The 12,650-nt window shown below is 34.7% G+C and overlaps 1 protein-coding gene across 3 annotated transcripts in view; it reads left to right on the top strand.

Annotated features, from left to right (window-relative positions):
* The window catches only part of tanc1b (tetratricopeptide repeat, ankyrin repeat and coiled-coil containing 1b), a 201,634-nt gene that overhangs the window by 82,247 nt on the left and 106,737 nt on the right, over positions 1–12,650 (top strand). For all 3 annotated transcript variants that reach the window (XR_009422458.1, XM_059500646.1, XM_059500645.1), the window contains exon 3: positions 2,358–2,558. Coding sequence is in view for 2 of the 3 variants with exons in the window: in XM_059500646.1 (XP_059356629.1) it covers positions 2,358–2,558 (201 nt within the window). In the remaining variant the exon portion in view is untranslated. The remainder of the gene's footprint in view (positions 1–2,357; positions 2,559–12,650) is intronic.

Raw genomic sequence — 12,650 nt, 5'->3', positions numbered from 1 at the left:
ATTTCTTTCCTTCTTACTCCTATATTTTAAATGCTTTTAAATGTTATTCATTTGTTGTATAGTAAGTAATGGCAGCTTTGATTTTTAACCACTATTTTAACTAATTATTTTTAACTCATTTTCATTTGATTGCACTCTGATTTTATTTCTGTAAATTCCCCTTTCTTATTTCTTTTCTGTCATATTTAATATTTTTTTTTGTATAACAAATATTTATATTTTTTATTGTCATTTTAATTTTTTACATACAGTTTAGGATTTTTTTTATGCAGAATACATTCAGGTACCATTAAGTTTGAATTGTGCAATATGAATAATTATTTGCAACACTGACACAATATTGAACTTAACTGAATCAACAATGAACTGAATTGAGCTGAATAACGAAACCATTATCTTCTATAGAGATGCATTGCAGTTGAAACATTAACACTGTCATTTTCCTTTTTATTACTGTGCAGCTGATTTGACTTGCTCTATATTCTGTAAAACACTATAGAAACATAAAAACGTGACCTTGTCTAAACTCCCTGTTAAAAGGCACTGTGTTAAGATACTTTGCATGTCGGTCAGATGATCTCTTCCTGTCCAAGTGGGTGTTTTTGGCCAGAATAAACTGCAGCTTACACTTTTCTGTAACTGTGAGCTCATCGGTCAGCGCTCTCGTCAGAGGTTGCTCTGACCAGACACTCGTGACCCCAGTGGGTGTTGAAAGAGAGCGGAGGTGTGACTAGGGCACGCTGACTTCCTGTTTTATTGCATTTCTCACTATTTCGTTGCCTTTTCAATCACTAGACGTTTTTGTTTTGCTGTTCATCAATGGGAGAGAGTGAGTGGGAGAAGAGACACTGTTCACAATAATCTACTGTCATACTGTGTGTTTCTACAGTAAATAGAATAGGTGCGTGCACTTAATGCATTGAATGTCCAGATAAATAAAATGCACAGTGAGTAAAGCGCACTGTGTGAGATACTGTATCCCATAATGCATTGCACTTAACTTGACAGTCTTTCTCATTCCATCAACTGGAAATGAACATTGTGATTTAAACCTCTCTATTTTGATGTGTAGTTTAATCTTGCTGCTGATTAAGACATTTTCAAAATTGGATTCAAATGTAATAAAATTAATTAATAAAAGTAATAAAATGTAAAATAATTTAATCTATTTTCTAATTTATTAATTGAAACAATATTTTAATAAGTAAAAAATTAAAAAAAACTTATATTTTATTAGATTACTGCATGCTGCTCAGGGTTATTTTAGTATCATTGAGATACTATTATATTTGTAATAAATATTTTAAACTAATTTTTATATTAGCTGTTTTCTTTTTAGTTTACATTTTATTAAAATTACGTTTTATTAATTTTATTGTGTGTTTTTGTCATTACTGTTGTTATTTTATTAATATTTATTTCATTTTTAGTTGTTGGTTATTTTAGTGCATCGTTAAACTGTATGAATTGAATGTATGAATGGTATTTTTAATAATTTGTTGTTTTTATTATTATTTTATTTAAATAAGTCTATATAGTTTTTATGAAATTTTGTTTAATTTTTAGTTGTAGTCATTTTAGTATGTCAATTTAAAATAAAAGATTAGAATTTTATTTAATTTCATGTATATATTATATTTTACAACAAGTAACAAAGTTATAGTTACTAACTATTATAACTCAGATGCTGATGAGGTCATGTGACTGAAATTGTTGCATACTACTGTTTGAAATGTTAGTTACTGCATAATCCATTTTTAAATAGTGTATAAAAGTATTTCAAAGTGTATTTTTGTAAACAGTAGTAGGCAGTATTCAGTATACACTGCACAGTGTTCACCAAGTTAGTATTCCATTCAAATAGTAAATAGCAACTAGATGAGTTTTCCCAGAAGCCTCTAGTTATTTCCCCTAAAGTGGCACAAAACAATCCCAGCTCATCAGGTTTAACAGCAGTTCTTTAAACATTAAAAACAAGAAAATAATAATAAAAAACAGTGAGACGAAAAAAAAGAAATTGTATTATTATTGAGCCCTGCTAGTTAGTTTTCATTCTCTTAATGGCGTTTAGGGTTAAAAGTAAAAACCATTTGTGGATTTTGCCACATTTGTAATCTAAACTCAACTATTTGTTTTTATTAAGATGACTGAATCAGTCTTTTGTTAGGAGAGTGTCAGTCAACTAAACGTGCCTGTCAGTTTCACAGGGGCTGTTAACTTGATTATTTCAGATGTTTATCAATCTGTTAACAGTGTTTTCTGCTCTGTGAAGAAGCTGGGCAATATTTAGAGCATGTGCAATATCAATATGTGAGACAGGACATTTAAAACAGGTCTTGTTGTTTGTGTGTTATCAGGAGAGCCGTACCTGCTCAGTGCCCAGCGCAGGTGTCCCAGCGGTGAGATGCAGGATTCCGTGGGTGTCCGTCCGTTCCCGCCCGCAGATGAAGGCCTCAGACTCAGCCTGGCTAAAGGGGTCTCCATGTCCCTCCCATCATCCCCTCTCCTGCCCCGGCAGACGTACATGATGGCGGCTCGCCCAAGCAAGAAGTCTCCAGGTGGGATGTTTATCATTTTATCCATTTAAAAGCCTTGAGATGTCCGGACATCAGCAGTTTTTTGGCTGAGCGATGGGCAACAGCTGCTGTTCTGTAATTCAGTTTTGTTTTGCTAGCGCTGCTGGAATTACAGACTTGAACGGTCAAGTTTCTGAGTGAATCTCACAAGAACATGTCCAGGTCACCCTGAAATGAAAAGAAAGAAATAATGCTTGTATGTGTATCTTAGGACTGTTTTTGATCACATGGCCCTAATGAATAATGCATTATAAAGGTATTCATAATAAATGTTGTTATGCATTATATATTTTATAAATAATTATAAAATGCATTATATGTGCAGAATCCTTGTTACACCTGGAATTGTTGTTTTGTCGTGTTTTAATGCATTATATTTTTCTGTGTAATAATAAATAGAAAAGCATTATAATGTATTTTAACTGTTGTTACAATTATTAATGAGATCAGTTTTTTATAAGGTGAATCTAGTATTATAATTTTTTTTTGCATTATGAAATTATTTTCTCCCGAATTCAGGTTTTTCTTTTTAGCTTTTATGTAATGAACAATATTCTCCATGTTACTCAATTCTTGTTACTGCAATACAGTAATTTTATTACAATTATTATTTTTTAAATCAGCATAAATTAAAGACAGTATATAAATAGATGTATTCAGACCTATTTATTATATTAGATTAGATTTATATATTATAGATGTGTGTAAACACAGTCTGAGGTGTTAAGGACAAGGCTATGAGCAGCTGAGATCCTCAGGGGTTTGCTGCTTGTCTCTGGTTTTGTCTTTGGAGGATTTAGCACAGCGGATTGAAATCCTTTCATGGGTCACTTTGGCCTCTCGCTCACATCTGCTCCTCATGTGTGTGGATTCAGCAGCTCTCTTTGAAAAGGAGATTGATGCTTTGAAGGCACCGGAAGCAGGCGACACGCTCAAATGAATTTACCTTTTGCACATTATTAGTCTGACAATTAAAGAAAGATAAACGTCCAAATGAGATCCCCCTGGAGTACCAGATCCTCAGGGAGGGATTTATTACTGACTGAGGATTTGTTTTGACCTCCACAGATCTCAAAAATGTTGGTTGGGACAGTTGCATGTAGTTTTAAATGAGCTAAAGCAAAAATCATATTGAATCATTTTACTTTGTATTACAGATTTGCAAAAAAAAATTTTTGTTTTATTCAGCAGGGATTCATTAAATGATTTAAGCGGAAGTAAAGACGTTCATAACGTGACACAAGATTTCTATTTCGAATAATTACTGTTCTTTTGAACTTTCTATTCATCAGAGAATCAAGTTTCCATGTTTTCGACATGGATGATAATCAAAAATGTTTCTAGAGCAGTAAATCAGTATATTAGTATGATTTCTGAAGGATCATGTGACGCTGAAGACTGGAGGAATGATGCTGAAAATACAGTTTGGTCAAATAAATAAATAATATTTAATAATATATTCACACAGAAAACCGATATTTTAAATTGTAATGTCACTTTTTATTGTGTTTTTATCAAAGTAATGCAGCCTTGGTGAGCAGAGACTTCTTTTAATAATGTAAAAAAAAGTAAAGTATACTAACCCTAAACTTAATTTGGCGTATTTTCACCAATATAACGATACATATACATAAACAGATAATATAGAGATAATATTTTCTTACAAATAAAAAGGCTATGCTGAATGTTTTTGAGTGATGATAAAAGTTTTTGAAAATAGGGAAAAATGGAATTTAAATAGATGAAAAATGCTCAGATAATAATTGATTCTTTCAAGTTAGCTAATTCTTTTCACAAAAATGAACTGAACATTTTTGTCATTCTAACCATGAATAGCCTTTGATGCTGACATGGCAATAAAATAAATATCTCCTACTCCTAACCCTTAATATTCCTTTCAAATCACGTTAGTCATGCATGACTTATACTGTATGTCCTATTATAACGTCAGTGTTTACATCATGCAAACTGTTTATCTGTTCAACCACAGGATCAATCCTCACAGGGAGGAATTTAAAAATAATCCAAATTAGGTTCTTGATGAACCCTATACTCCGACACCCCTGTGTTTAGATTGTGGAAGTAATAACATGATGGATAATGTGCGAGTTATTGTCTAAAACCCTGGATGATAATGACCGAATGGGAATCTGTTTTGGCCGGCTGATGAGTTTCATGTGGACAGTGTGTGGTCATTGCAGACCACAGAGAAATAAGGCATGAGCTCATCTCAAAAAGCACATATACTTGTATGAAGTTAGCTATTCTAGGCAAACTAGTGTTAAGCAAAAAATGTGTAGGGGGTCTATGCGTGTTTGCACGCGTGAGTGTGTGTCTGTGTGTGTGTGTGTGTGTATTTATGGGAGAGGATTGTTCAGATCTATCTTTTTATGACTATTTTTCTCATGTTAGAACAATAGTAATGTGAAATAACAGATAAGGAAATGATGTAGTGACATAAATGAAATCTGTCTTATATTTGAACTGCTTCTTTGTCTAGAGTCGAGCTCTGTTCGCTCTGGAAATTAACTAATTTCATCAGGTGCACTGTGGGATGCTTTTTAAAGGGATAGTTCACCCAAAAATGAAAAATTTATGTTTATTTGCTTACCCCCAGGGCATCCAAGTTGTAGGAGACTTTGTTTCTTCAGTAGAACACAAATTATGATTTTTAGCTTCAGTCATTGCAGTCTCTCAGTCATATGATGCATGGTAATGGTAACAAAATCTATGAGAGTAAAAAAAAACATGCACAGACAAATCCATATTAAACCCTGCGGCTCGTGACGAAACATTGATGTGTAAAGACACAAAACGATCAGTCTGAGCACAACTCTTGTGAACATGCTTCACAGCTCGTGAGGCTTCTTCTTCTGCTTTATGGCAGATTGCAGACTTATAAGTGTATTACCGCCACCTATCTCTCAAATGGACCATTGACACCCTATCTAAAATCTCAATTAGGAGTTTAAAAAAGATAAACCATTGTTCATTTTTATTAATCTTTTGTTTTCTTGATAGTGTGTGTTAATGTGTGTGTGCTATATACATTATATGACAGACCTAATAAACTTATTTGATTTGATTGCAGATATATTTAATTGCTAAAGTACTGTGGTTGCTCTTATGATTTTATGATTAAGAACTAGTCAATTATAGTCAAGATTATTTTTTATTATTGTTTTGTAAATGAGATTAAATGAGTAAAAGTAAATGATACATTGCATGTTCACCAGACTACCACTTTTGATGCATGCAGAATTATCATCTGCCTCAAAACATTGCTTCAAACAAGCAGTATGACCCTGTCATATCTGCATAGATGGATCTTAGTCAGAATAGTGTAGATAGTTGAAAGCTTATTTTCCAGTTCTGTGAGAAACACTGCACAGAAACCGCAGCTCAATGAAGCACTCAACCTCTGTTATCTTGTACTCACTGGGAGGTACAGTGATATGAGTTCAGCCAAACTCAGAGCGTAAATGCTTTCAAATAGACTCTGATTTCAGCGTTGCACTGCAGCACATTTCCGCACAGCTCAAGTAATAACATTGAACTATGGTGGCCTCCTTTTAAGCTAAACCGCTATTTCCCCAAACTGGCTGGTTATTGTTCCTATTAAAGCCATATCACAGCCATATATGTGATGCTGGCACATATTATGTGCTGCTTTCATCAGGAGAGAGCCACATGTGTCCCACCTCATCCTCTTTGCCTCCTTACTGACCTCTGCTGGAGAGTTTGTGTTGAAGGTCAGCAATACTCTTCCTTCTGGTTTATGTTGAGTAACAGCAAGGAGGATGGTTGGAGGAGGATGGTGTTAGCAGATGTTGAGAAGGTCTTCAGAGAGATTGGAAATAAAGTATCTCTCAAGATGTCTGGTTGCTTGAAGATTTGTTTAGTCCCTCAAGATACACTTTTCAGCTTTTAAGCTTTACAGTTTATATTAATAAAGTGTGCTTGACTGTTTTAAAGCAAATCTGATTCAAAATGTTTAAGACGTGTTTGTTTCCGTGTGTGTGTGTTTTTTTTAAGAATGTGACACAGAAATGTTGTATTCACTGCTCTATACTGTAATCAAGAGCAATAATCTTAGTCTCAGTTCTGAAACCCCAAGCTCCTTCCGGCACTGTGACTTTCACACTTAAACCATCTGTCTAGCTGTTAGTCCATTTAACATGTCTTGCATGTGTTCAGCTATCATGTGTACTTTGAGACAGATCCAGAAATGCATTACCATCTGGCTATCACAATTACTAAAACAGACATACATTATAGAGATGAATAAGGAACCTCATTCCTACAATTATATTCCTGCATGTATTATTTATCTGTTTTACGTTTTCAGACACACACACACACACACACACACACACACACACACACACACACACACACACACACACACACACACACACACACACACACACATATTCTGTATTTTATATCGTTTTTATACAAATATCTTTCAATGAAATCAGTTTTACTTCAACAAAAAATATAGTTTGGGTGACTTTGGATGTCTACGGAGTATTTTTTTATAAAATGTCAAACCCCACTTTTTTTCATTCTTTAGTTTAGACTTTTCAGTCTAAAAAAATATTTTATAAGAAAACAGAAAAGGATGAGTCAAAATGATAAATTATAGGCATTTCATCTGCTCCATGAACAATTCTACATAGGCTACATTATTATCTGAAGTGTTGTGATTTATTGAATGCAAACTAGTTTGTTTTCCATCAGCCAATTAAGATTTACAACAAAGATTTGGTCCACATTGGTCTGAATAAAAATGGCAGACAGACTAAATGAAAATTGTAACCCCGCTGTCTGACAGCAGAGGGTGCTTATGGAACATCATTTACATTTACATTTATTCATTTAGCAGACGTTTTTATCCAAAGCGACTTACAAATGAGGACAGTGGAAGCAATCAAGCACAACAAAAAGAGCAATGATATATAAGTGCTATAACAAGTCTCAGTTAGGTTAACACAGTACAAATAGGATGGGCTTTTAAATAATAAATAAAAAGAAAACAGATAGAATAAAAAAAGAATAGAGCAAGCCAGTGTTAGAGGTATATATATATATATATATATATATATATATATATATATATATATATATATATATATATATATATATATATATATATAAAGAAAATAGAATACAAAAAGATTAGAAAGATTTTTTAAGAATAGAATTAGAATAGTGAGTGCTAAAGTTAGAGGGTCAAATAAAGATGGAAGAGATAGGTTTTAAGCCGATTCTTGAAGATGGTGAAGGACTCAGCTGGAGGGAACCAGCTGAAGATTCCACCAGGATGGAGCATTTAAGTCCATAAAAGTGATTTTGTGCTTCTTTGGGATGGCACAATCAAGCGACGTTCACTTGAAGAACGCAATCTTCTAGAGGGCACATAAGTCTGAAGTAATACATTTAGGTAAATGGGTGCAGAGCTAGTGGTAGTTTTGTAGGCAAACATCAATGCCCTGAATTTTATGCGAGCAGCTGTTGGTAGCCAGTGCAAATAAACAGAGGTGTGACGTGTATTCTTTTTGGCTCATTAAAAATTAATCTTGCTGCCGCATTCTGGATTAATTGTAAAGGTTTGATAGAACTGGCTAGAAGACCTTCCAAGAGAGCATTGCAATAGTCCAGCCTGGACATAACAAGAGCTTGAACAAGGAGTTGTGCAGCATGTTCCGAAAGAAAGAGCCTGATCTTCTTGATGTTGAATAAAGCAAATCTAAAGGATAGGACAGTTTTTAACAATGTAGTCTGAGAAAGTCAGCTGATCATCAATCATAACTCCAAGGCTTCTAGCTGTTTTTGAAGGAGTTATGGTTGATGTGCCTAACTTGATGGTGAAATTGTGATCATCAGGATGGAATGAGAGGTAGAGTTGAGTGTCATCAGCATAGCAGTGGTATGAAAAGCCATGTTTCTGAATGACAGAACCTAATGATGCCATGTAGGCAGAGAAAGAGAAGTGGTCCAAGAACTGATCCCTGAGGCACCCCAGTAGTTAGATGTTGTGACTTGGACACCTCACCTCTCCAAGATACTTTGAAGGACCTATCTGATAGGTAAGACTCAAACCACTGAAGTGTGGTTCCTGAGATGCCCTTTGCCAGTAGGGTTGATAGGAGGATCTGGTGGTTAACCGTGTCAAAAGCAGCGGTTAAAAACATCAGAAATAATTATCATTTAATAATTAATTATTTTTTAATTTATAAAATAATATTTTTTAGTCAGCAGTAAGCTGATTAAAAAATCTGCAAATAATCATGTCTTCAAGATTCGATCATGTATTTTATGCACTTTTATAGAAACACCATCTCAAACTGCCGCACAAGTGAACATTTTTGAACGTTTCAGAGGTCAGAAGGTTCTGCAGAACCAGACTCATCTGGCTTATTACATGTTGGATTGGAGCTCACTTTGGCATTGGTGGTGTTGGTGTGACATCACTGGCCAATGCAATAAAACAGCCTCAGAGCAGATCTGGATGACAGCTTCCTCTGTTCAGTATTTCACTTCACAAAAGTGAACTTCCAACTGTGGACGTCACTTCAGTCTGAATACGCGATTCATAGATGGCTGATATTTCAGAGCAAAGAGCAGTATTGTCATGCCGCTGTCTTTCTTCCATGGCTTTTGTTGTCTGTACAGAAGATCTTGTGTCTGGGGAGAACGGCTCAAATGTGAGCGTGTCATGAGGTCTTTGACTTTGCTCCATGTCTTTTAAAGTCTGTGGATCTACCCACATGTGTAGAGCACAAAAATCGAGTTGCAGAAGAAGAAAATCTCTTAAATTTAGTTTTTAATATAAAAAAATATATACACAAAATATATATACACACACACACACAAACAGACACGCACACATATATATAGATTTCAATTTGATTACCGATTCAATTCAATATAGATTATTTTGGATATTTATCAAATTTTGGTACAACATTACTATAATATTTAATTAGAAAATTGACTGATTTGTAAGCTATAGCATACAACTGTTAAAATTACACAGTTACGTTTTTAAAATAATAAAGTTACAATTACATTATAATATTTCGACTTCAGTTCGTTTTTTTATATAAACATTTAAATGATGGCTGTCATAAAAAGTTACGTGACATTGTTTACAAGCTGTTATATTGATGTCTTTGCACGGCTGAGACAGGATAAGGATTGTAAAGTTGTCCTCTTTCTTTTAACTTACCTTCGGATGTTTAATCATGATTATTTTGTGCTGTAATTTTTGTGGTATTAATGTGGAGGAGATGATCAGTTCACGTGCGTCTCGCACTGCAGCATCTGTTGAACTGAGGCACTACAGCGATCTTCCACTCCACATTAAACAGCGCCAAAATGGCATTTATTGTTTAAATACTGCAATACAATGGACAGAATTTTAAATCTGAGACTTTGTTTCATATTGCTTTTTGCCGTTTATTGGATGGGAAGTGCCCTTCAATGTTCTGTCCTTTAAATGAAAAAATATAAAATATATTATCAACTAACGATTATTTTGATAATCGATTAATCTGTCGATTATTTTTTCGATTAATCGGTTTATGTACTTATATTTTAGTTTTTTCCATTTTTTCCCCAAGTAAATTATTAATAAATGGTCTTTATCATTCAGCATAGATTTTTAAGAGATTTTAACCATTTTGCACTGTCATATCCTCATCAAAAATATACCTGGAGTTGTTTTATTGTGTTAGTAATCCTTTGTCGAACTCTTCTGCAATCAGAACACTGACCCATACTCTAGCAAATTTCACAAGGAGATTTCAAATAATGTTTTCACCATGGCAGTCCTTAGAGCTCCTAAAGTAGTTTAACATCCTGAACAAAGCTTATTAAGGAATCTTTCAGAACATATTTTCACGAAGAATAAGGATAAAACAGAATAAAATGGCAGTGCATTGTATTTTATTATTTACTGGGAAACAGCTTTATAGCTTATGCTGTGAAATTGTAAACAATCCTTCGAATAAAGTGCCAATGGCATGAAACCTGAATGGAACTCACAATTTAAAGTAAAATCCATCAAAAGGTTGTCCAGAAAAAAAATAGGACACACACAAAAAACCTGCTGTGTGAAAAAGAGCAGTGAATAATACTTAGAAAAAAAAGTGCATTTCAAATATCTACATTTACCTCTCTCATTCAGTCATAATTAGGCTGCACGACTGAATTATGAACTGGTAAACGACAAACTGATCACAGAACATGTTTGTAAAGCTTTAAATGTTAACTGTTAAAAAGCAATGTTATCAGCTTTTACAACTAAACATTTGCAAACAACATTGTACTGGAGAATCTGCACAAATGAAAGTCTTAGGGGCCGTTCACAAATCGCGCCTAAAAACGCGTGGAAAACGCTAGGCGCACCGCTTTCTCCTCCTTTCCCAAGCGCTCGGGCAGAAGCGCCCCTGAGGCGTCTGCCTTTGCTAAGCAACCATGACGTGCCCTCTCCTTGAAGACGCGGAAATTTCAGCAAAGGATAAATGGATTTGCAGCTCAAAAAATCGCTTGCAGTAGCTCTGCTACTAAATTTATTTCAAAATGGAAATCCATATACAACTATGGTCAGCTGTTCCTTTCATCTTGACTGAGCTTTTAACGTTGTTACGGGAAAGGATGAAGCTGATTGGTTAGTTCTTGTCACATGACCCGCGGTGCTGTTGCGGCAATCTGAAAAGTTTAAATGTTTTTAACTCGGTGCGGTGTTGGAAATAACGAACTTGAGAGCGCAAAAGACGCGATATGTGAACGTCCCCTTAAACAGTGCAGTAGTGCAGAGTTTACAGGTTACTCTTCTTTTTTAAAGGCTCAATGTAAAGTACTCCCACATCACGCTGAATGCTGCAGACATAGACATCATATGATGTCTATGGCTGCAGAGACGCTGTTCGGGAAGCACGTGACATAAAACAAGGCCAGCTATTGGCTATTCGCTACTTCTCCTGTTGTACTGGCTGAGTAAAACCTCCGGTGGCTCATTACTGCCACACTTTGGTCACCGCAGATTTGAAATATGCACGAAATGAGCCGCTTACGGCAAATAAAAGTTATTTAGCAACGAATTGATGACTAAATTAGTTGACAACTATTTTAATAATCGATTTTAATAGATTAAATCGATTCGTTGTTTCAGCTCTAATATTATCTATTTAAAATAACTGCTCTCTATATGAATACATAAAATTTTATTTTTAATGTTATTTAAAATCATTATATTTAAAGTATGTATTTGTGTGTATGGTGTGTGTGTGTGTGTGTGTGTATATACATTTTCTCTGCGATCATTGCAGTGTATTGTGGAATTGCCTTCTTGATTGGATGTTGCCAGCAGAAGGTATCTTAGAAAGCAGTATGACTGTGTTCAGTGATTCGTTTTTTTCCTCTCTCTTTCTTCTTCTCATTCATATCCTTTGGCTTTTTATTTGCATTCATCTGAGATGTAAGCTGTTGGACCTCAGACTGAGTTAATACCTGTTTGTGCTCTCCACCAGAGAGATGAGACTCATGCATTTTAATCACAGATGTGTGTGTGTGGATTTATTCTCTCTCCCCTGAAGCCAAAACTTGTACAAGAATTATGTGAAAGGAAATACATTAGTGCAGTGCCATTGCCAGAATCTTTAATGGAGAGGCATTTATTTTCATAGGAGGACACACTTTTTTATGATATCAGAAACAGACATTCACCAGAACAATAACAGCCTGTATTATAACTTAAGAAGTTATATATTAATTATATATAGAACTTTATAACTTGAATAAAGTTCTATATTTAAACAGTTAAAAAAAGGTTTCTGTTTACGTGGACTTTGTGATTCGTTGTGATAGCGAAACTACTTTGTTTGGCCTTCCAAATAGGGCCGATTTTTGAGGATTTTATGTGTATCGGCATCGGCCGATACGTGGCTGCTGCGTTCGCCGATAGTTTTTTCCCGGCATTATTTACAGACAGGTGACCACAGGCAGCTCTGTGTTGCTGGAGACGCTGCAGTTAACACTAACATAAATTCCTGTTTAATTAATGGA

This window comes from Carassius carassius, chromosome 19, assembly GCF_963082965.1.
Source record: "Carassius carassius chromosome 19, fCarCar2.1, whole genome shotgun sequence".
Classification (NCBI taxonomy): domain Eukaryota; kingdom Metazoa; phylum Chordata; class Actinopteri; order Cypriniformes; family Cyprinidae; genus Carassius; species Carassius carassius.
Note: the sequence above shows the minus strand (reverse complement) of the source record. Positions and strands in the feature narration are given on the sequence as shown.